The sequence below is a fragment of the Eptesicus fuscus genome, chromosome 10 (assembly GCF_027574615.1).
Source record: "Eptesicus fuscus isolate TK198812 chromosome 10, DD_ASM_mEF_20220401, whole genome shotgun sequence".
Taxonomy (NCBI): Eukaryota; Metazoa; Chordata; class Mammalia; order Chiroptera; family Vespertilionidae; genus Eptesicus; species Eptesicus fuscus.
In genome coordinates this window covers 16,288,790-16,314,574 of record NC_072482.1, presented here as the reverse complement: position 1 = coordinate 16,314,574, position 25,785 = coordinate 16,288,790, and the positions used below count along the sequence as shown (strand labels likewise).

The window sequence follows — 25,785 nt, the reverse complement described above, 5'->3', positions numbered from 1 at the left end:
CATCAGTTGGTTGGGAGGATTAAATGTCGCACACATGTATGCCTTAGCACAGTGACAAACACAGAACAAGTACTTAAGATTTAGTAGTTATTTTTACTATTCTAGTACAAATAAACCTGTGTTAATTAATATGCTTGTGCGAGGAGACATTCCAACAGGATCCTTGTTGAGATAATTATTTAATACTAGTGCCTGGGTGCACGGATTCATGCACATTGAAAGGAAATTAATTAGAAGGTGGCCAGCGGGGAGGGACTGGGTGAGACGGGCCAGACACACACTGGAGCCAACCTCCCATGGTCCCTCCCTGACCAGCCACACCTGGGGTGCGCCACGGCTCAGCTCAAAGGTCGTCTGTGGAGTGAGCGGGGTCCCTCCGGCAGGTGGGGTCCCTCAGCCTGGCCTGGGGGGATAAGGCCAAAACTGGTTCTCTGACATCCCCCAAGGGGTCCCAGATTGTGAGAGGGCAGTTCTCGGGTGACACACCCCAGAATAGAGTTCCTTCCTCTCTGGTTCTGGGTGTGTCACCTGAGAACCGCAGCTGCCAAGTCACTGCAGTTCAGCAGCTTCTGCGTTGAGTGTCTGCTCCCTAGTGGTCAGTGAGCATCATAGCTACTGGTTGGATGGTCAGATGGTCGCTTAACCTTTTATATATATAGATTGAGGCAAAGATCTTAAATCTGGGATTCCAGGTCAAGTCAAAGAGGAGTGAGGGACAGGGCCTTGACATGGAGGAGTGAGATCTGGCGACAGCAGTGACCTTTGAGGACCCCTTATCATCAGGTTCCATGGGAATTTTCTTTCTACACATAAAATTCACCTCTTATTCCTGACTGACTATCTACACCCTCTTCAGGCACTGCCCCACCTCTGTGGTTGTTTGTAAAGTCATGTGGAACAGGTGGGGCGTTTCCTGGAATCGCTGACCTCGTGTCTGCTGGCTGAAGCTTGGCCGTCAGGAGATCCCCTCTGGAGGAGCTGGCCAGTGTCGCTCAGACACTTGTCTGGGTACTTCTAGGAGGGCAAGCCGAGGGAGGCCCGGCTGGAGGCTCTGTTATCTTGTCCGAAGTAAACATTCATCTCAGCAGTGGGAGCCCCTGGCAGGATCTATGTTCCCTCATGAGTCCTCGACACCCAAAGTTTAAGAAAAATGGCAAGTTCTGGAGTCTCAGAGGTCCTAGAACTGGGGTGATATGAGCACTCAAGAGGACAAAGCTGCCCCCATCCCCCATGAGCCCCAGGCCAGCTGGACACACGGACACACACCACAGCTAGAGACTTCACACGCGTCTGGTGTGCCCCAGCTCAGTGTCTTCCACAGCGTAAGAAGCCGAGGCTTAGAGTGAGCATGGCTTTTCCCACCAGGAAGAGCAGTGGTGGTGGGATTCAGTTCCAGGTGAGACTCCAGCATCTGCCTCATTGAAGCCCAGGTCCCGAGACCTGGCGGCCAGTCCTCTGCTCCTTCTCAAACCTGGGAGAGCGACCACTACCACGGGGGAGCTCCTGGGAGGTTTTATTGCTTTCAGTATATTTTCTCTCTGTTCCTCCCAATGATTGCAGGGCTCACAATAAAACGTAGGTTATTCTCACAAGAAGTTGTGAATCCTCATTGGACAATAGAGAGGCATGTTCCCTGAAAAGTCCCGACCATCACCACAGATTCAGGAACTAGTTCAGAAGCAGCGTTTCTCAAAGGGTGGCCTCACATGAGGGGATATGCGGTGAAAAAGGCAGGTTTCTTCACACACACACACACACACACACACACACACCGGACCGGCTAAATCAGATGGCAGAGAGGAGAGGCAAGTTACCCTTATGCTCACAAAGGTTTCAAATACTTTGCATGAGAGCATTGAAATGTATCTTCATCTTAGCAGACGACTGCCAGCACCAATCTTTAGCCCCACTGGGCAATGAGAAAATAACATCTCCACCGGGGACAGCTGACCAAAGGTCACTGCCAGTGGCCACCTTTTCCCGGGCTGAGTCTCCCAACCGCAGCCCATGAAGTGTGGACCGAGGAAGCTTCTGATGGCCCCCACGCCCCACGCCCCACGGCCAGGCCCCAGGGAGGAGGGAGGCTGGAATGCAGCGGAAGACCCTTCCCCTCCGCCTGGGCACAGGGCCAACACAGGCTCCAGGGGAAGCCGGCAGGAACCAGCCCTGGGTGTGGACGCTCCTCCTTCTTGGGTTGGTTCCTCATATTCAGTGAAGCTGACATAACCTCACGGCGAGCGAAGGAGCATCTGAGCTTCTAAACTTCCAGTCGTCACCCATCACTGCTCTAGTCACTCTTCAAGAACATTTATGAACTGTCAGGTATAGGTTCTCCCCAGTTCCCAAGGATGTTAACACTTGTCATCGGAAAGAAAGGGGGTGGGAAGAGGCAATAGAGAAAAAGTGCAAGGAAAAGACAAAGTGGGTCCCTGAGACAAACCCACAGTTTTCTGGAGAATCTCCTGATTAAATGATGCTTGTGTGGACAACTGCAGACTTGGAGCCAGGCTAGCTAGGTTCAAATCCTGACTCTGCTATTTAAGGGCTGTGTGACCTTTGCCAAGTTATTGACCTCTCTGTGCCTGTGTTTTCTCATCAGTGAAATGTGGGACATGGCAGTACCAGAGGCTGTTATGAGAATTAAATAAGTCAGCATACATCGAGTGCTTAATAGTGTCTGGCACGGGGTGTTGAACACATCTTAGGAATTATTACTTTTGTTACTGTTATGATGTGAGATAACTAGAAAATAACAGTAGACAACGCAGATAGCAGAACGAGCTCTGCCTTGGGTGAGGCTCTTAGGTGTGTAGCGTTCATGGGAGAGAACACACCTCTGTGGGCGGGGTTGTCTGGGGAGACCTTATAAAGGCAGGGCTTTTCTATTGGATTGGGAAGAACATCCACAGGGAAATCCACCTGCAGGCAGGGGTGAGCTAAGAGACCTGTTTCAGATCAAGGTGTGGTTACCAGCTGTGGAGCTGGCATTGATCCCAACAGGAAAGCCAATCAATGTCAGTTCTTAAACCAGAAGCCACATGATGACAGGAGATGAGCTTTACAGAGATGCAGCAAGAGGCCGTGTGCAGAAAGAGAAGTCCGTGGTCCATGGGAAAGGTGGCCCCAGAACAATGAGCCCTGTCTCAGAATAGCATTTACTATGTCACCAAAACTCGTTTCAGTGCTGTCGATTTATTAAGCATTTGACAATCTCCTGACGCAAGCTATTTTTATCCCTATATTATAGGTGAGTACTTTTATCCCTATATTATAGGTGAGGCACTGAGAGGTTAAGTAACTTGCCCAAGGTCACACAGCCATTTTGTGGCAGGGCTCAGATTTGAAGTCAATGTCTGCAGAGTCCTTGTTTTTAACTATTGTGCTTTGTCATGTAATTAACATTTATTAAGCGCTTACTATGTGCCACATTATAGTTCACTTAATTCTCATAACAATTCTATAAGGTCAGTACTATTATTATTCTTTTTTTCAGAAAAGAAAACTGAGGCTCAGGGAGGACAAATAAGTTCCTCAAAGTCACATAGCTAGTCAGTGGCACAGCTTTGTACCCAGGCAGTCTGACTCTGGAGCTCGCTCTTGAGGCCCTGCCACAGAAAGCAACCATCGGGAGAAAAAGGAGCCGGGAGGGAGAGAATAACTCCTAAGCATGGACGACCTAAATGGCCCTAATGCTGCAGGAATACTCCCCGTGGGGACAGGCGGAGTGCCAGGAAGAGGCCGTGAGACTTGTCGAAAAGGCCAAAGGAATGAGTCAGGGTTCTAGGCCTGGGCAATTAGCGCAAGTTGAGAACACCATGATTTATACTTCTTGACAGGACTCAAACTGCAGAACCCTGAGAAACTCAGACGCGGTGATGTCGTCCGCTCCTGGAGCTAGAGACTGGTCTATAGAAAGTGAATTCTCAGGTCACAGTACAGAGTCAGGTCCATGGCATTTTCCCCACCCCTGAGTTGCTGTTCACCCCGTTCTCACTCACTGGGTACAAGGTGCTAACCCCGAATCTGCAGCCCTAAACTCAGCCCTAACGCGTGGGGCATGGGAGCAGAACGCCGTAGAGGAAAGACGTCTCTACCACTAATTGACAATTTTCTAAAATGTTCTTTCAGAGTCTCCAGGAGCATGAACTAGCAGAGGAGGAGCCACTGAGGCAGAAACGAGCGGGTATGTGAACTCTTTCTTGTCAATCACTTCTAGTGAGTCAATTAAATGATATTGGCTCTAACTTTTCCAAACAGTGTGATCTACAATTCAGTCTCAATATCTAGAAGTAATTACAAAAAAATACAAAACACGCCATTCTCTACCAAATGGCATTAAAGGAATCTTAGCAACATTCCGATGCCCTTGCTCCTCCCACCGCCTGTGCCCATCTCCTCTGCTGCCCTCCGCCTCCAAAAGCCTCCTTCTCCACTCTCAACCCTGCAGCCTTTCCTTTTGCCGTTTTTTTTTGTGTTTTTTTAAACCTCTTTGATTCTCACTTATCACTTTATTTTCTGGATCCACTTACCCACTAGACTCAAGTCCTTCTCCTCTGTCTCCCACTCTAATTTTCCCACTAAATTTCAAAAGCTGGTCTGGAAAATAGAGGGCTCTGCCCCTTGCAGGGTTGAGGGCAGTGAGAGCTATAAACACCTACGTGTACATGATCCTTGGGGCCCGGTCCCACATGCAGGACCTGGGCGGGTGTCAGCGTACATCTACAGGCTGGTTTTTCCTCGAACCAGATTCTCCTACTTTTCTCATAGGAACCTTTCAAAAGCATCATCCTGATGATTTTCTTTCCCTGAATGAAATTCTTCATGGGCTCCCAATTGCCTTGAAGATAAAATCCAATTACCTGCTTGGTTCTTACTGGAGGGACCCTGCCTGCCTTTCCCACATGTTCTATTCCTGTTCCCTTTCACACAGCCAGTGCCCTGCCCACCACCCCCCTTTGCTTGTCCAAGGGACTCTGACTTAAGTCTCAATTCACAGGGGTTCCTGCCATGTAAGGTCTTGCATCGAATCCCAGACAGGGTGGGGCTGCTTTCTGGGTTCCCACTGCCCTTGATACATTCCCGTAGCACAACAGTGTCCCAATGCTTTGTCATTCTGCTTCCTGTTTGTCATCCCTAGTAGACATGAGCGCCCCTGAACTCTGAGAAACTCAGACACGGTGATGTCTTCCGCTCCGTCTCTGTATAGCTGCCCCTGTGTGAGTTCAGAGGATCCGTTCCTATTGTGGAGTCTGCTGGCCTGTGGCTACAGCAACTGTGTAGAAGGTGGAACTTCTTACCTATAGCATTGTGAGGGGATAATTCTCCAGATGTGCTGTGACTCGCTCTGCTCAGTCTCCTGGTCTGAAAGACTGGCTGGGCTGCCGAAGGGAGTAGGCTTGTCAGAGGTCAGGGTGGAGGTGTCTGTTAGAGCCCTCACAGCGCAGCAACCAGACCCCACTCTGTGAAACTAGGACTTGACCACATTTTATCAAGCTCTCAAAACCCTCATTGGAAGGTCATACCGCTGATAACTTTCTTTTCCTTCCCTTATTTTTCTTTTCTTTTCTTTTATCTTCTCTTTCTGCTTCTGTTTTAGCCTTGTTTCCTATCCCTATGGGATTCCCCACTCCCCTTTTCTGCCCTCCTTGCTTGAAGTGGTCTGCAGTGCAGAGGGCACTTTCTGTGCTTTAAAAAGAGTATCATTATGGCTCTAGCCCGTTAGGCTCAGTGGATAGAGCATGGGGTCCCAGGTTTTATTCTGGTCAAAGGCATGTACCTCGGTTGCAGGCTTGATCCCTGGCCCTGGTTCAGGCATGTGCAGGAGGCAACCAATCGATGTCTCTCTCTCATCAATGTTTCTCTCTCTGTCTCTCCCCCTCCCTTCCACTCTCTCTACAAGTCAATGGAAAAATATCCTCAGGTGAGGATTAACGAAAAAAATTAAAATAATAAAATAAAAAGAGCATCATTATGTCTGCCCCCTTTGACAGGCACAGGGCCACAGGTGCCCCATGCAGCACTTTGAAAGACTCTTCTTTTTAAAATCAAACTATTGGAGGGTGAGTTTTAGCTCCATGTTCCTGCCAGCTTCTTCTAGGTCTTGGCTGCCCGCTTCCCCAGGGGCAGTGGGGGACCCACAGCTGTAAAAGTAACATCTTCCTGCACTTCCTGTGGCTGTTTGTGACCCATGGCAACAGCACGAGAGGTTAGCCCTTGGGGAGGAAACCGCTTCCACATCTAAGGGTTTGACATTCCACAATTTTTCCAGACGTGCTTTCATTAAAAACTCTCATGATGATGATAAATCACCATGAAAACCTCTTTTCCTTTATTACATGTGGTCCTCTGTGCTCTCACGCCTCCAGAGTCCTTGGGGATTTGTTAATCACTCAACTCGCCATTTGCAGGAGATGGATTGGCCTCGGTACTTTTACTAAATTACTGAAATAAGAAATGGCCATGGAGCCCTGGCCAGTTTGACTCAGTGGATAGAGCATCAGCCCGCGGACTGAAGGGTCTCAGGTTCCATTCCTGGCCAAGGGCATGTATCTCGGTTGCAGGCTCCCATCGATGTTTCTCTCTGTCTCTCCCCCTCCTGCCACTCTCTCTAAAAATCAATGGGAAAAATATCCTAGGGTGAGGATTAACAGGAAGGAAGGAAGGAAGGAAGGAAGGAAGGAAGGAAGGAAGGAAGGAAGGAAGGGAAGAAGGAGAGGCACAATGCAACAGATACTTGAAACGTGAGTTGCAATTAAGTGTGTGACTATGAGAGGAAGCAATAGGAGGGTTACATGCGGCACATGCCACACGGAGGTGTCGGTTCTGCTTGGGTGTGAAGTTAGCGGGCTGAAAGCACTGCGCTCCGATTCTCAGAGAAGTATTCTCCTTCACGTATAATGCTCAGCACCCTTTCTGGAGCCTTAATGCCAGAAAGGCTGAAACAATGGCTCTGAGAGAAAGAAAATTCTCAAAAAGAATTTTCTTTTGAGACACTGGACCAAGTTTTTAGAGCTTGGGATAGAATTGTCTTTAAAGATGGGATCAATACTCATATTTATTATGAGAACACTGTGGACTTTTTCCTAAGTCATTTTGTTCAGTTATATAACTTCTTGAGCCCTTGATATATATTTATATCACACACACACACACATATATCACGACCCACAGGTTGAGAACCGTTGCTGTAGAGCTTAAGACCATCGAAAAACACAGATATTTACATTACGATTCATAACAGTAGCAAAATTACAGTTATGAAGTAGCAACAAAAATAATTTTATGGTTGGGGGTCACCACAAGATGAGGAACTGTATTAAAGGGTTGCGACATTAGAAAGGTTGAGAACCACTGTATTATAGAGTTTTGGAGGGGAATAAATAATATTGTGTACATATTATTTTTAAAAATGTTAATGGAGTTATCTGGGGGGTTATTTGTTTTTGTTTGTTTCAATACTTTTTTTGCTAAAAACAAAGTCAACTAATTTACTTATAAAAACAATACTGTATTAGAAAGAGCCTGAAATAGCCCTGGTTCAGAGAACTTCCCATGTAACCACTAGAGTCAGGATGGATGCCATCACACAGGAGTCAGCACTTTAGGAAAACTGTTTCAAGACTCTGCTGGGAAGAGAAGCCTGCACAGAAGCCCCAGAGGCCGGAGCAGGAATGAGTGCACATCTGCCTATAAACCAGAGAGAAATAAGAAAGGGAGGAAGCATCAGAATTATGTCCTGATGACACCAAGAAGTAGATTCTAGACTGAGAGGCTGGCAGAGAAGAGGGACTGATGGAAGCCATCTGAAGGAAAAGCCAGCCAGATGGTTTGGCTGCGTGAACTGGATGAGGAGGTGAGTGCCTGCCCAGGAGACCAGCGAGGAGGCTCAGCAGTGTAGCCCGTCATTGGCTCCGGCCCCTGGGGTGAGACAGGAAAGGAGCAAAGGGAGCCCTTGTGAATGGCATTTTGAGAAGTGGACAAAAGGACCTGGAGACAGATCTGCTGTGGGGGTGAAGGGAAGGGATGGGCCAGGTGACCTTCCAGGAGCACAAACCTGGGTGCCTGGGGGATGTGGAGGCCACAGGTAGAAATGGGAGTGGGAATGAAAATCTTATTTTGGAGGTTTGTCAACAAACTTGAAATTTAGTCTTAAGGGTAATCTTCATAGGGGGCTGAAAGTCAAAGCTACTGGTGAGAAGTCACACAAATATGTCCCCTATGTCCATTTAGGAAATTGTCCACACCGGGTTTCATTCCAAGTTTGACTGGGAATGTATCTTCAGCCCTGGGCTGAGGAGTCCTCATTGGTTTTAATTCAGCTTCGAAAGGAAAGATCGGTTGGAGACAACATTTCAGAAAAAGAGATCCAGGATGTCCTAACCCTGTGCGGGAGGTGCTTACCTTTGCACCTAGTCAGTGGGAGCGAGGCTCCTACCTCGCTGGGCTGCTGGCCGCCTGTGCCTTTCTGCAGCCCTGGCAGCCCGGGTGTGTGGACCCTTTTGATCTGGGTCCAGAAAAGGCTATACATTTTCCAGGTTGAGAAACAGATTTGAGGGTTTTCATGGCTTTAATCCTTCCTGTGATAATAGGTGGCATGCTGTGCTCGGAGCAGGCCCTGGTGGTGGCGGAGCAAGATGAGAAGGCTAGATGCTCTCAGCCTGGTGTTTGAGTTTTGTTTCAGAGTTGACCTTTAATACCTGGAGTGCTTTTTCTTTCATTCTCTGATTCGTGTTGTTTGTTTGTTTGTTTAACACTCTCCAAGGTGAGACTTAATTGAAATAGCAAGTTTTGCTTGAACTACCAGCAGACATTGGCAAAGAATGGAATCATTACTTTTTCTTTTTTAATTCTCACCCAAGGATATTTTACTGATTTTAGTTAGAGAGAGGGGAAGGGAGAGAGACAGAGAGAGGAGGGGGGAGAGAGAGAGAGAGGAAGAGGGAGAGAGAGAGAGAGAGAGAGAGAGAGAGAGAGAGAGAGAGAAGAAACATCGATGTGAAAGAGAAACATTGGTCAGTTGCCTCCCGAATGCACCCCCACTGTGTATCAAACCCAAAACCTAGGTATGCCCTGACTGGGAATTGAACCAGCAACCTTTTGGTACATGGGATGACACTCCAACCAACTGAGCCACACCACCAGGGCTCATTACATTTTTTATAATCAGTATTATTGTTTCTATCTGCTGTTTCGGAATGATTATGATATGCCAGACAGTTTGCTAGGGGTCTGCACTCAGTATTCAACTCCTTAACAACACCTCTGCAGAGAAAATATTACTCCTTTGCAGATGAGCAAAGTGTGGCTCACAGAGGTTAATGCCTGCCCAGGTAAGAAGGCATTCCACCCAGCTCTCTCTGGCTCAGAGTCCATGCTCAGAGTTAAGAGTCGTAGTTTTCAACCTATGTTTCTGGCCTGTAAGATTCCATCCCATGATTCTTGGAGCCGCTTTGTAGAGCAAGGAGCAGTGGGACCACTGTCTTCCCTGCACTCAGGAAAGAACTTTATATGGGGCTGACTTTTTTTTTTTTTTTTTTTTTACCCATGCCAGCCGTACACATTTATTATTATTCATGAATGGTCAAAAGACTTACAAGACCCATTATTATCAGTATAGCCATACATATGAAATATCACTTAGTGACATGGAGTGACTACAACAGCTTTATATATATTTAAAAATATAGACCCATACACACATTCTTTTTCAAGTGTTCACCATACACTTCTTCTACACAAGCAGGAGGCATGGAGCTGCAGGAGTTACAATATACATGACATGTGGAAATATCTCAAGGATAAAAACCACACTTAAGTTACAAAAATAAAGTTTCTTTCTCCAAACATTTTGATCTGGGCTCAAGCAAAGCAAATAATGAAAACCAATGATTTTCATAGATTAGAGGAATGAACAATGCATTTCATCCCCACCCGCTCAAAAAAAAAAAAAAAAAAGTCTACAGCAGATCTGTTTCATCCTTTGGAGATATGATGAGTCAGTAGAATGGATTCTTTTCCCCAGACTGCACAGCCCAGTGTTTTACGACACAGTGCTTCCCTCTCTCCTCCATCCACACCTGCCAGGTAAGCCAGAGCCAGGGGTTCTGGTGGTTGACCCCTATGAGACCAAACCTTTCTAAAATCTAAAGGGAGAACTTTGACTACGATGCTGCCAAATTCCTACCTATAGAATATGCCAAGAAAACAGAAAAAACAGCAGAAATATAGCCATTGCTTAATATTTACCTGCTACAGAACTATGGGGGAGAAACAAGAGAGCCAAACCCAGTGATAAAGATGCACTGTCCTTTTTGGTCAAAAGAAAGCCACACCCAACCTCAAGTCTCCTGGGTGAAGTTAGCAGCCTTCATTCTTTTGCAGGTAGGAGATTAATTTATGAATCTATTTTGGCTCTGACTTTTGAGAAGCCATAATTCCTATTAGAGTTGCCGGGCAAAAGTAGTATTGTTTGCTTTAACAGCTGTGATTAAGACAGAACTGCTTGTCTCAGTTTGTGGCCAACTTTCCAGAAAGGTCTCTTTAAGATAAGTACTGTGTGGTGGGCAGTGATTTATGGGGAAGGAGAGGGGAAATCCTGGCTGGTTTGTGCCTCCTGGGCCTACAGATAGGCCTCCATCTGTGACACGGGTGACACCTGGAATGTGCTACCTTCCACTGGGGCATCGGTGAGTCAGAAAAATTCAGACAAACAACACCAGGGCACAGGAGCCGAGAAAAAGAAAACACATTAAACTGTCTGGAATCAGATGGCCCAGGGGCAGCAGACGAGTGTGGAAGCCTCTTAACACACCCACAGAGAGGTGGGGCAACAGCCCTGTGTTTCTCCTGGTTCCTTGTAGCTGAGGCAGGACAGAAGAATCACTTTCCTGGAAGTCCTTAGGTTTGGGACAGGGGAGGAGGCAGAGATGGGTATTTCTATTCAAACTGTAGGCCTGTCTGAGGCTGTGAGCAGAATATGCCCTGTGTCCCCAGCACCAAGCACAGTGCCTGGGAGGTAACCACTCAAAATATAGTCAAGTTACTTATAAATCAACTAGAGGCCTGGTGCACGAATTCATGCACATTGAAAAGAAATTAATTTGAAGAAATATTTTAGAGGCCAGGGAGGGATTGTGGGAGGTTGGCTTCATAGTGTGTCTGGCCTGTCTCACCCAGTCCTGATCAGCCGGACCCCAGCAGCAAACTAACCTACTAGTATGAGTGTCTGCCCCCTGGTGTTCAGTGCATGTCATAGCAACTGGTCGAATGGTTGGATACTTAGCATATTAGACCTTTATATATATATATATATATATATATATATATATATATATAAAACAAGGAACAAACCAAGGGTCAGTGTCAAAATTCACAAATGCCAATGGCAGTGGGTCATTGTGTTTTTCCTCACCGTGGATGTCTAAGACATTTATTATGCTGACTCAAATGGAGCAGAGTTTTAGCTAATTCTTCCATTTATCATTAATAATTTTGCCTTTATTTTTATTTCAAAACATATTTTGGAAATTGCACACCGTGTTCCAAAGACACATTTAATAATAATACCTCATATTTTTATAGTCCTTTAGGATTTACAAAGTGGTCACTTTCATTATCTTCTCCTGTTTGAGTCATGGCAGGTTATAGTTAAAATAAAATGGACTTTGGAGTCAGAAAAATGTAGCTTCAAATCCCAGTTCTAAGATTTGCTTTCCATATGGCTTCAGTTTTGCCATCTGCAAAATGGGGATTTGCATACTGTTCTCATGGCCCTCGAACTTAGCAGGTAATGAATAAATGGCAGCTGCTGTTATTATTGTTACTTTCGTTATGGTCACCTGGGATCTATTCGGCATCCCTGAAGAAAGAGATGAGCAAATATCAGTTCTCTCAAAGCAAAAGAGGAAAAATAAGAGTAAGCAGATATGCTTGGAGACTGCACGATTGTTCCCCCATAGGAGCACCAGCAGACGGTGTTGAAAACAAAAATCCACGCTAAAGCCAAGAACAAACTTATGGGCTTGTATTGGTTCTCCAAGATCACCTCTCAGTTTCCTCATTTGGATTCGAATGTTAGATCCCAAACCTGCTTGATCACCAGAAGCACCTGTGGGAATTGGAAAAAAATACACATTTCTGGGCCTCCCCCATCAAGATTCTACTTTGGCTCACGTAGGCTAAAGTTCCAAAATATCTGTGTGTGTAGAATTCCCTAGGTGGGAGTAATCATCAGTCAAGTGTGGGCGACACTGGAATAGGGTATTTTTTTTTTTAGCCTATTTGGAAGAACTGACCATTTTTAAGGAGAAGATGTTTCCTTCTCTATTAGAGATCCCATAACTTACCAGTCTTTGATCAGGGAGAAGTGATGCGCAGGCCAAGGGTTACTCTGAAACTCCTTTAGAAGTTAGTGAACATAAAAGGTGGATAAGGGACAGAGGGCCTTAGAGGCTGGTGCTCTTATTAGTAGTTGCACAGATCCCATAGACTGGGACTCGCTAGAGGCACAGGAACTTTCCTCTTAGTATTTTAAGTTTTTGGCTCAGCTCCCTGGAAGATCTCAGCGGAAGAACTCACTGCCTTGGTTTCAGTGGGGAGTGATGACATCCATGAATCACCATGTGCTTTCCAGGCCCATGCTTGTTCTGCAATTAAGTGTGCAAAGAGCACTGAGTGGTGGGCTCACGGGTGCGAGGTAGACAGGGCCCTCAGGCAGACGTTAATATTATGCTGCGATCAGACCCTGGGATGCAACACAGCGGATGATGAAATGGGGGATATGGATTGTTATAGACCTCATTCATCTCAAAAGCAGCTCCCGTCCAGGAAATCCTGTTTACATTCATGGGAGGAGAGTCGACTGACCACAGCAAAGAGGATCCTGGAGCTAGGAATCCTCTGGAGGGTATAAATAGTACTGCATTACTTTTCAGGAAAAAGAATGTGCTCTAAGGCAGACCTGCCCTCCTTGCAAATATTCCAAGGGGAAACATACTGTGTCTAGAATTCAGAGCACATAAATTAAGGTAAGTAGTCCCCCAGACCACCACCCTGAAGCTTGTTTTCATCGCAAAACCATTTGAGAATCAGAAAAAAAGAAAACCAGGAAATTTGAGGCAACAGCCTCAACGAGAGAAACATAGTATCATGACAGACTGAGATTGGGTTTTAAAAGTCACCTGTTCTGCAGGAAATAATCTTTATAAGGAGAAAATGCACCTTAAAGTGCATTCTTTTTTGTTGTTTTAATCCTAACCTGAGGATATTTATTCCACTGCTTTTCAGAGAGAGTGAGTGGAAGGGAAGGAGGGAGGAGGAGAGAGAGAAACATCAATGTGAGAGAGACACATTGATTGGTTGCCTCTGGCACACACCCCAACTTGGGAACGGTGAGGAGTGAACCCACAACCCAGGTATGTGCCCTTGACTGGGAATCCAACCCAAGACCCTTTGTTATGTATGCCAATGTTCTAACCACTGAGCAAGGACAAAATGCATTCTTAATTTTAAGAAAAATCTGCATTTTTACAGTTTGTGTTAATTATATTAAGTTGAATGATGCCAAAAATGAAATAATTCTCAACAAGTTTGGTGAGTTAAACCAACATGCTAAGACAAACATAGTTTGCAACTGTAAGTAAACAAACATTTTCTACCATAAACATTTATCAACTGGAATTTCCCATAGTAAACTTACTCTAGTTTAGTGTTTCACGTAAATAATCCTTGGAACAATGAGAGCAAATCTTGCAATTTTATGGGAGACATTCTTTGTCCTTTTAGAAAATAGACATAGAATTTTTCATTGTATGGTAATATATGCATCATAGGTCCAGATTTTACTTAAATTTTAAGATAATTGTTTTGTAGGTATTTACTTATCTTTTTCTTACTTAATTGACAAAATAAAATAGGCCACAACTTGCCTTCTCAATGTATCTATAAAATTTTTTCTTGATTTTTGAAGGTGGTTCATTAGCTTCTAACCTAGTCCATGGCTTCTGCTCCAGTTATATATTTCAGCCAAGAATGAGCCAAGGATTCTGGCAATGACAGAGAGGTGGATCTGTGACTCAACTCAGAGTCACAGGTTAAACTTACTATGTGGTGACTCTAGGCTAGATGGAGTGAGTAAGGCTATGAGAAATGAAACAGTTCCTGCCCTTGAGGAGCTTACAGCTAGTGGGCCAGACATGATGTCATACAGGAAACTATATGACACCTATATATATACTAGAGGCCCGATGCATGAAAATTCATGCAAGAGTAGGCCTTCCTTCCCCTGACTGCTGGCACTGGCTGCCCTCTGGCACCTGGGACTCAGGTGGCTTTGCTCCAGCCCCAGCTATGTCTGGAAGGACATCTGGTCTAATTAGCATATTACCCTTTTATTATTATAGATATGATAGAGGCTTTGTGCATTGGGAGGGGGTGTCCTTCAGCCCGACCTGCACCCTCTCCAATCTGGGACCCCTTGGGAGATGTCCGACTGCTGGTTTAGGTCTTATCCTAAACCAGCAGTTGGACATCCCTCTCACAATCCAGGACTGCTGGCTCCTAACCGCTCACCTGCCTGCCTGCCTGATTGCCCCTAACCACTTCTGTCTGCCAGCCTAATTGCCCCCTAACCGCTCCCCTGCTGGCCTGGTTGACGCCTAATTGCTCCCCTGCCAGCCTGATCACCTCCAACTGCCCTCCCCTGCAAGCCTGGTTGCCCCGAACTGCCCTCCCCTGCAGGCCTGTTTGCCCCCAACTGCCCTCCCCTGCCATCCTGATCACCCACAACTGCTCTTCCCTGCCAGCCATCTTGTGGTGGCCATCTTGTGATGATGCCATGCATGACGCCACCTAGGCTTTTATTATATAAGATACACATACACTGTCTGCTCTGCCTGCAGTGGGCATGTATGTGTTGGGGGCCAGATGCATCTAGAATGATAGCCAGTCAGCCAGCCTGAAGACAATTTGGAAAAACAATGAAGAGCTGAAGATCACTTTCATTTTACTTTCCTCCTTGCCAACTTTGCTTTTGTGGAACACCTATCATATTCTGAAATACAGAGTAAAAACCGAGAGCCACGCCAGGCTAGGAGCAAAGGGAACTAACTAGATGACTTTCCCCAGAGGTCTCAAGTTTGCATAATCCATCTCTCAAAATACATGCATGTCAATTGAATGGTGTTTGAAACATTGAGTCATCCTGGTGAGTCAGGACATGTATTAGATTAGCATTTACTGTCTAGATTGTTGCCAAAGCCTGCATGCTAGGTCTCTCTGCTTCTATTCTTGTCCTATTACAGTCTATTCTCCACACGAAGGGCCTTGGCCTTGGACACGAAGAAGGGTGTGGGAATGGAGAGGAAGGACAAGCTTAGCCTTGTCCTGAGCTTAGGCTGTGAATCTCTTAAATGGCCAGAGACCACTGCTCTGAGACCCGACAGATCAGTTGCCTTCTTGGTTTACATAGTAAAGTTGTAGAGAGGATGCACCATGAGGGGGGCTTGGTGGTGGTCAGTATACAAATTCTTATTTTCCTCTAAAAAGTGTATTAGAAATTCTTTTGTTGTTGTTGTTGTTAATCCTTACCTAAGGATAATTTTCCATTGATTTTTAGAGAGAGTGGAAGGGAGAGGGAGAGGGAGAGACAGAGAAAGAGAAAGAGAAACACTGGCCACCTCCTGCATGCTGTGCCCTTGACAAGAACTGAACCCAGGACCCTTCAGTCCATGGGTCAACACTCTATCCACTGAGCCAAACAGGCCAGGGCTTTGCTAGAAATTCTTAAAGGCTGATGTGTCCAGCATCCACATGTTCCTGTCATCACCTTTAAGTGTTAAAATGTCTACGGTGTTCTCCCTCCACCACCCACAGTAAGTTCTCACAGCCTTCTTATGTTTCATTTCAGTTGCCACGAGTCATCCTACAGCTAAAGAGTACACTGTTGATATCGAGATCAGTTTTAAAAATGCCTCCTTCCTGGATCCTGTCAAAGCTTACCTGAACAGCCTCAGTTTCCCAATTCAAGGCAATGACACTGACCCCATTGCCAACATTCTGAGCATAGAGGTGACAACAGGTAAGTAAAAGACCCATTGCTTCAGAAGGGAGGATTGGGCATATCAAGAGAAAGGCTCTCTGGGCTCCTTCCCATTAGAGCAAATTATACTGAGTAGGCAAGTACAATGACCCAATGGGCTTGACCTGTGATTCTGTCATTTCATTGCCTTCCAGATGAAATCTCTGTTGGTAAACTCTGCAGCCAGTTTGCTTATTTAAATGGTAACCGCATGTTTACTTAGTGGTTTGTTTGTTGGTTGTCACAAAGTGGTCCCAAGATATGGCCATGAAAACTACAGGATCCTTTTACCCTGGGCAATCAGTGGATATGGAAAGTATGAGCTCAGGAGACTGATGAGTAGAAGTTCCCTTCTTTTTGGCATCATAGGTCAGGAACCAGGTACATGGTACATGCCCAGGTCAGAACTAAGACATTAAGCAGGACCTCCCAGACTATGGGGTTGGACTTTCTGGTCATTGACTCCCTTCCAAGGTCATGATAGCTCTCTTATGTCTCAGGGGATCATCACCTCTATGCCATAGCAGCTGTGAGGTGTGGTTGCTCTTTATGTTATACAAGGTGACTGCTTTGTAAATTGCAAAGCACTAAGATGTGGACTTTATTATTCTAAAATAGTAACAAGAATAAAAGTCTTATTTTTAAAGAACTTTTTGAATTCTAATATTTTAAATAGTCTATAACAGTGCCAATCTGCATATTGATTTTTAGCTCTTAATATATGCTGCTTGAACCTGAAAGAGCTGCCTTAAAGCTCCCTTTGGATTCCATTCCCCACCAAATTCTACATTAGCATTAATTTCCTTGAGTTACCATGAGGTTCTCTGATCCAATGCATTGTGAGTCATCCACAATGTTTCTCAAATGTATTTGTGAAAAGGACTCTTCCATAGAACATTTCACAAAACCAGTTACGTTGGAGCAAGATAGGAAACACCTTTCTATGTCTCCACTCAGCACAGATCTGCATCTAAAATTGTTTCCCCTACTTATGGGAAAAATTAATAATTTGATATATTTTTAGTCAATTTTGTTTTGCTTCTCAATTTTTTTTAAAAATGGAAACCTTTGGTATCTATTTTGGGTACTAGAAAGCTAATCTAGTAAACAAATGTACCAATAAGTATCAAATATAAGTCATTCATTTTTGTTGAACAGGTTGTGATTGTTCACACTTGAACTTTCATTGTGAGCTAATGTTATGTACACTCAATATAGACATATTAACACAATCTCCTTGGTTTGTCTCCCTTCCAAGGTCATGATAGCTCTCCTATGTCTCAGGGGATCATCACCTCTATGCCATAGCAGCTGTGAGATGTGGTTGCTCTTTATGTTATACAACAGTGGAGCCCCTGAAATCACACTGTTGGAGGAGGTGTGATTTCAGGGGCTCCACTGTTTATGCCATTTTAGAAACTTGTTAACCCAAGTTTACAAATTGGGTTAACAAATTTATAATTTGGATTAGCAAGTTACTCTTTTAAGATGCAAATGTGCTGGGAAAGCTTAATTTATCCTGCCAGCAAGACTGGTTATTCACTCCTTGAATGGGTGAAAACTTTCTGATAGTTAACTGAGAGAGCCTGTGGCTCAAGGACCTCAGGACCAGAGGGGAAAGCTGGGGAGAGTTGACCTCAGAAAGGAGTGCATGGGGTGGGTGAGCAATGAAGATTAGACTTATTGACCATGATACTAATATCTAAGCACCCCCAAATTTTCTCCATTCCCCTCTTCCCATGCCGCTCCCTGCCCATTCTTCCAACAGCTTACTTTATGATACTTTCAAGGAAGACATTTTTAATAATAGCAAACAAAACTAAGGGCCAGACAGTGTATGTAAAGCACCAAATAATACCTGTAATGTGGTAGGTGGTCTGGTGATGATAGCTTTTGTCATCCTCTTAAAGCAAGTTTGTATTTTACAAGGGAGTCAAAAGTTCTTCAAATACTACCCCCACATCCCTCTCAAAAGAAACAAAAACAAAAACAAAATAATGCTTTAGCAGTGGGATTTCAGGTCAGTAAAAGAGAGATTTTGACAAAGCGGGTCTTTTTCTCTCTCTTCAAATTCCCCCACCAATGATCCCCACCCTCACCAGAAGCCTGGACACCCTCTGATCCCTAAGCTTCTGCCCAGCTCCCACAGACTTCCAGAGCACGGGGCTGCATCAGCATCTAAGGACTCACTGGGACTCAGTTGTTCCTCCTACTTTAGGAATAATTATTTCATGGCTTTCTTTTGAAGAGTCACTCTGTTGAGCCTTTGCCCAGGTGCCCATCTGCAGAAAAAAAAGAAAAAAACAAAAACACACAAAAAAAACCCAGCTCCTGGTGATTTGACTTTGGTCCAGTTTTAGAAATAAATTCAGCACTCTGTTTTCAGAGCATGTTCAGTGTCCCCTTAGTATCAGACTCTGGGCTGCTCACATTTGACATGAAATGTAAAAGGCACAATTTTGGTTGTACTTTTCATTTGTTATCTATTGCTGTGTAACAAATTACCCCAAAACTTAGCATTCAAACAACAAACATGTCACAGTTTCTGAAGGCCAGAAATTTGGGAAAAGCTTAGCAGGCTCTGGCTCAGGGTCTCTCATGAGGTTGTCAAGCTGTCCGCCAGAGGAGCAGTCATCTGAAGGCTCAACTGGGGGTGGAAAATTCGCTTTCAAGCTCACTCATGTGATTCCCAGCAGGCCTCAGTTCCTCACTAGCTATTGGCTGGAGACCTCGATTCCTCACTCTGTGGTTTTGTGAAATGTCATGACATGTTCTCATGTGATGACAGCTGGCTTTCCCCAGAGCAAGTGATGCAAGAGAGAATGAGAGAGAGCCACCAAAGTGAAAGCCGGAGTGTCTTTATAACCTAATCTCAGAAGTAATACTTCTGTTATAATCTATTGGTCACACAGATCAACCCCAGTACAATATGAGAGGGACTACATAAGAGTGTGAATACCCAGAGGCAAGGATAGTCAGAGCCCATCTTGGAGGCTGGCTACTGTATGTCAGAGATCTCTCATATTATCATTGTAGGCATGCCCTGGTCTAGTTGGAGTAGTCATCTTTTAGATGCCCATGCCTAATAGCATGGTGATACATACAGGAGCCATGGGAATCTCATGCAGTACTCTTGAACTTCTCAGAAGGCCGATATGGAGTGGAGTTAGTCTATACTTGCAGTCTATAAATGCAAAAATGGTGACCACCTTCTCTCTCCTCACTGTTTTGGTTGACGATAGTCTGCAGACCTACTGGAAATGAAATCTGGTGCTCCTGTGAGACAGGCTACAGGTGGCCTCAGGAACAGTGCCTTCACAATCTCACATGTCAAGAGCATGACCACGCCCCTGCAGGGCATCGTTGCAATTGCCTTAAAGGACTGCCTCCCAATGGACCCTTTTGTCAGCTCCAGAGAGGTAAGTAACTGCTCATTAAATGTTCATTTGCTGAGTGGCTATTTGGTATCAGATCAAGCAAATGTTTCTGTGTCCTGTGTGTTCTTAAAGGCTAACATGAGATTTTTAAATATTGCCCCCTTTTTTCAGACATAACCCTGAGAATGTCAGTCAGACTCAATGTGGGCTTTCAAGAAGACCTCAGGAACACTTCCTCTGCCCTCTACAGGTCCTACAAGACTGACTTGGAAACAGCGGTAGGTTTTGGCCTCACGGGCCTCTGAACCAAACAAACTTTGGGCTGCACTAAATCGATTGCAGGGGTCCTCAAACTTTTTAATCAGGGGGCCAGTTCACTGTCCCTCAGACCGTTGGAGGGCCGGACTATAGTTTTAAAAAAACAATGAACAAATTCCTATGCACACTGCACATATCTTATTTTGAAGTAAAAAAAAACAAAACGGCAAAAACACCCGCATGTAGCCCGCAGGCCGTAGTTTGAGGACGCCTGATCTATTGCATTTACTATGGATAGTTTGCTTGGATCAGTCATAATTTATGAATGTGGATGTTAAAATTACTCCTGTACTTCTGGGATGATGAATTCAGAAGAGCTCGAATCAGTGTTCAGGGGATGATTGGACATCATCTTGACCTTTAGATGGGACTTCTTTCCAGGATAGAGTTGATTCAGATATGATTTGGTGACATAAACTCACTGAAACCTATTCAGAGACCCAAGAGCTTGATCTAGAAGCACTGGATGGTACATTTCTATTTGTCTTTACACAGCACATGGATAAAACTACTAACATCTTTTGAGCAGATCAGCCCAAGACTGGCAGGGGATGATTGGACATCATCTTGACCTTTAGATGGGACTTCTTTCCAGGATAGAGTTGGTTCAGATATGATTTGGAACAGAGGGTTCCAAATCACTCTATGCTAATAGTTCATAGGCATTCACTCTTAAGCCAGATTTAAATTTACTCCTGTGAAAATAGAGACTATTCCCTGAGTGTTAACTGTGTGCCAGACACTATTGTCAGTGCATTACACTGGATGACTTCATCTCAACTTAAATGCTTTACTTGAATTAACTTATTTGGAATAGACCATCCCAACTGATGTGGCACAAATTATTACAGGTAGCCTGAGATTATGACTTCCCTAACTCTCTGGGCAGCTGAGCTTCTACCTCAGGCCAGGAGCAGGCTGGGAGCAAACCTGAGTGTGCCACACAAATATTATCATTTTCCATAGGTGCCATGTTAGAGTGCTGATGCCAGAGAGCTCTTGGACATCTGATTTACATATCTGGCATGTAATAGTTCTACACAGCATGAGAGTCTTTCTCATACACACAACCACATGCAAAATCACATACGTTTGAGGAAGGAGAGTCACATACTAAACTCTGGATCCCACCCAGGCAGGTACCTGGTACAGAGTGCTTTGCACATTGCTTCTGTCCTGTCCATGTGACTTGAATCAAATTGAATTTCCTATAAGGTTGGTATTCAGAGGAATGAACTGGAGTAAAAACATCATCATAAACCACATTGGCTCAACCAGCGCTGCAATATGTTAAGTGAGGCATGAGGCAGTGTTGTGGCCTTAAGAGTGTATCTCCTAGATCTCCAACTGTAGGGAATGTAATTGACCATGGCCCTCAGCTGCTGCCTCTGATGGTCATGACAGTGCTTGTTGCTCACTGCTAATGAATAAGCTCGGCAGGTCTGCAACTTCCAGATACAGACCGATTTGAAGGCCTTCCCGAACCTTCCCAGGCTCAGTCTAGGATGGTTTCATCCAACCTTCATTCCCACTCTCTTCCACTTGGGGTCAAATGGCTCTCTCTGCCTTCCTGCTGCCTCTCCCTTATTCTTTTTTCTTGAATACATAGGTTTTTATTGATTTTAGAGAGAAGGTAGAGGAAAAGAGATAGAAACATCAATGATGAGAGAGAATAATTGATCAGCTGCCTCCTACACAACCCCTCCTAGGGATTGAGCCTGCAATCCGGGCATGTGCCCTGACCAGGAGTTCAACCATGACCTCCTGGCTCATGAGCCAATGCTCAACCAATGAGCCACACTGGCAAGGCTCCCCCATATTCTTTCCTAGTTGTTTTCCTGAGTACTAGTAAATGTTTCTACATTTAACCTGGTGTTTGCTTTTTAGAGAACATAGACGTTCAGAGGTAGATAATAGGAATGGCTTCTTCAGAGATCAGCTGATGCCAGAGCTAACAACATACACAGGAGGAGATTTCACTGAGGGTGGAAAGGAATATGTGCTTTTTACCCTGTTTCTAATCTTTGACATCTCTCTCATTGGACCTTGCTACATGACACTGTCTGCTTTATTTTTCAGTTCTGGAAAGGTTACAGTATTTTACCTGGCTTCAAATTGGTGACTGTGACAGGGTTCAGGTAAGAGTGCTGTAATTGGGTCATTTCTATCTAATGGCACAGACCAACACATCAGTGAAGGAGGAAAAGCCCATTAGAAGGGCATCATCTGGGACACTCAACAGGGGCAGAATGCTGGGGCTGAAAGTGGCCGAAATACTGAGAACTGTAGCTCACTCCTTACAGAGGCACCTACTTAGAAGGAAGGTGAAAAAAGACTCGTGTTCATTCTATGCACACAAGAATTTTACAAAGATATGGGGTAAGTTTGTAGTTTTGGGAGTTCAGAAATATAAAAGTGAAATAATGTCACACAATAATGCATTTATTCAAGAAAAGTTGGCCAGCCAGGACCACAGGTGCAGGCTGCTGCAATGTGGGTGGTGCCCCCTAGAGTTGGGCACCCTGGCTGACCTGAGAGGGCTTGCACAGTTTTTCGAACAGTTGGTTGCCAATGTTAAGAATGTGTACAGAGACAGTGAGGATTTTGGCTTCACTTGACATTAAGCTTCTCTGGTAACCCAGGGCCAGCATGGCTGTCGGACAACTCTCTGCATTGTGGCTGCCACCCTATGGCCAGCTTATGTGTTTCGTTCACTCACCCCTGCCTGGCTATTTTGTTATTTATGTTACCTGTCTGCATACAGTGGAGTGTCCACACCCCGCCTCAGGCTTTCAACTAGAGCTTGAAAACACATTGAGTTCAGTGAACCCTTCCTGCCATTTTGTTTTCTCATACAAATAAACCATAAGGATCTAGACTCTTCCAGGTCAGTTACTGCCTAACTGAACTGCGTGGTCTCCGTCCAGGCCCGGAAGTGTGGTTGTGGCATATGAAATCAGAACTACAACGCCATCCCCTGGATTAATGCACAGAGCGAATGAGCTGGTCACACAGAACCTCAACCAGACCTACAAAATGGACTACACTTCTTTCCAAGCAGTGACTAGTAGTAAGTAGACATTGCTACATTTTTTTTTTCCTGTGCAATGATTCCATTTAGATATGACAAGGGTGTTTATTGTTATGCTGAAATCTATGAAATTACATTGTGATGTCCCTGTAGAGAGAGTCTCCGGTCCTCAGCATAGAGGTCTATGTGCCATCTCCCTGCCTTAGGCTGGTGCAGAGCCTCTCAACAAGTCTAATTCACTGTAGCTGGGGGAGAGGTTGCCAGGGGAGGGATTCTGCAAGGGGGCCGCAGCGCCATCTGGGTTTATGGATTTTAAAAGTTACTGTAACAGGTCCAAGATATCCAAAAAAATACAACCAACATTTGGTGCAGGTTGAGATATTCATGAATTCAGTGCCCTGGTATTAAATAGGGGCCACTGTTATTTTAGAGCAATAGTTCTCAAAGTGTGGCCCCAGACCAGCAGCATCAGCACTGCAGGGAAACTTGTTAGAAATGCAAATTCTTGGGCCACCCCAGACCAAGCAGGGCCAATCTGTTTCAACAAGCCCTCCAGGCGATTTGATGCCCAGGAAAGTTTGAGAAGCCCTGCTTTGGATCACATCCAAAAGAGTGAGAGTCCTGGGATTTTAGATGTTCTCCTACATTTTACAAATGGGTTACAGTGCTGGGCTCTGTTGTGTTAGGAGGTGGGTGGATCTATATTGTTGTCCAAGGGCTGGCAGGGGGAGCTGGCTGAGCAGAGATTTGGCAGGCTGGAGTTTGGCTGGTAGACGTCCTGGATAACACAGGTGCATGGTTCCCAGGTAAAGGTAGTTCCTCTTCGGCGTGGTCCACTGTGGGGGAGGACAGTGCAGAGAGGGCAAGGGCACAATTGAGAGGAAGGGCGCCCTTCTCAGCGGCTAGGCTGTCCTCACAGCAGGTTTGTGCTCTTTCTCTTTACATTCTCTGCTGGTATTGTTAACAGCGGATCTTTTAAAAAATAAAATAATGAAAGAGAGATACACAATGGTAAGAAAGTGCTGCAACATAAGCAAGATAAAATAGCAAAATAAAAATTCAGGACAAATAAGGGAAAATTTCAGAACAAACTGATGAAACCTGGAAAGCTAAAAAGAAAAAAAAAAAGGAGAATAAGTGGCCTAAAAGTGTGGACTCACACAGAAGCAATTTTAATTAAAATAAATTTTATTGAGTTTTTACAGAGAGGAAGAGAGAGGGATAGAGAGCCAGAAACATCGATGAGAGAGAAACATCGATCAGCCACCTCCTGCATACTCCCCACTGGGGATGTGCCCGCAACCAAGGTACATGCCCTTGACCGGAATCGAACCCAGGACCTCCCAGTCCGCAGGCCGACGCTCTATCCACTGAGCCAAACCGGTTTTGGCCAGAAGCAATTTTAGCAATGCCACATCTTCACCCCTAATATCACCCCTGAAAATTTATTTTTATTTATTGTTCTGAGGGCATAGGAGAGGAGTAGTTTCTTGCATAGGCATTCTTCAATTATTATTTTTTTTTCCCCCAAAATTTCAGTTGTGCTGAGAATAATCAGACATTTAAATGAATAAGATGCAGCAGGCTTACTGATCAGTGGCTGTCAGTCCAGAAATAATGGTGCTTTAGTACCCATGGCTTATTCTTCCAAAGAGCAATGAAGTCATTGGGAATGGTACTCAACTCCCCTTTCTGCAGAGGATCTACATCCATCCCTGTTTTCCTTCAAAGACCAGAATGTGAGTCTGTGATGTACTCAGCCTTAGACCACGAAACATGAACTTATGTTTTGTGCCATTCCATGGGGTGCACAGACATCACCGTGCTCTCCATAGTATTGGTGGTGTTTACCCAGAATACAAATATCAAAAAATTCAAGTGACTGCGTGCTTTTAAAAAATTGTATTTGAGGGACAGGGGAGAGGAAAAGAACAAGAAAGAAAAATGCTGAGTGAATGAGTTGGTATCAGGAACCTATTTTTAAATCTGTCTTTATGAAACACAAAAAGTTCCTGGCAATCTTTAGAACAGTGCCATTGGTTTTGTCACATATAAACCCTCTGGTGACCCTCAATTAATCAGCAGGGTCCTTTAACTAGATATCCCTTTCTTTAATCACTGCCAATAAATTTATGATCAGTTCTATACAACCATATGATCCTGGCGGTTTTACTAGTCATAGTAATTAGCAACAATAGTAATGAAAAGAGGGCGCTATTATTGTATCTTTTCTATGGAAAGCCCGGTGTGTTCCACGTATTTCATCTTCACATATTCCCTGAGGCAAATATTACTATCTTCATTTTACAGATGAGGAAATGGAGGCTTAGAGAGGGCAAATAATTTGCTCCGGGACATGTAGTAAGGAACACAAGAGTGTGTGACTTCAAAGCCAGTCCACTGTGTTAACTATTCATAGGTGGCCTTGATTCCTAATGGTTGAATGTGCTTTTTAAAAATCTTAAACCTAAATAGGAACCTAAAAAAAAGAGGTAAGAAATATTTAGATACCTTGACATTTTGATCAGAAGCTCAGACCACCCGAAATGAATTGTATGGAGTTTGAGTTCCATGTTTACAGTGTGAAGTCTGGTCTGAGCAGGAAGCCCACACACAAGAGGCTCAGAGTGCCTCCTTACCCAGCTCCTCCCATCCCTCCCACATGGACCGCAGGAAGGACATGCACAAGACACAGCTTAGAGGGAGAACTGCCTGTTGTGTAAAATCAGGACCACCTTAGAAGGACACCCAAAAATAACAAATTGTGTGTTTCTATCCAGGGGATTACTTCATGCAATGGTTCTCCAGAGTTTTACTGTGAAAACAATAACAATAGCTACTGTTCCCCTAAGTCACCTCCCAAGGGAGCTTGTAATTTTCTGCTAGACTATTTGAAATATTAAAAATATACTTGAGCCCTAACCGGTTTTGCTCAGTGGATAGAGCGTTGGCCTGCAGACTGAAGGGTCCCAGGTTCGATTCCG

General features: G+C 44.7%; 1 protein-coding gene across 1 annotated transcript in view; it reads left to right on the top strand.

The window, feature by feature from the left end:
* The window catches only part of ADGRF5 (adhesion G protein-coupled receptor F5), a 70,652-nt gene that overhangs the window by 18,207 nt on the left and 26,660 nt on the right, over window positions 1-25,785 (top strand). The window contains exons 3-8 of the mRNA XM_054722436.1: window positions 4,129-4,183; window positions 15,905-16,075; window positions 19,318-19,494; window positions 19,624-19,730; window positions 21,850-21,908; window positions 22,698-22,840. Coding sequence (XP_054578411.1) covers window positions 4,129-4,183; window positions 15,905-16,075; window positions 19,318-19,494; window positions 19,624-19,730; window positions 21,850-21,908; window positions 22,698-22,840 — 712 coding nt within the window. The remainder of the gene's footprint in view (window positions 1-4,128; window positions 4,184-15,904; window positions 16,076-19,317; window positions 19,495-19,623; window positions 19,731-21,849; window positions 21,909-22,697; window positions 22,841-25,785) is intronic.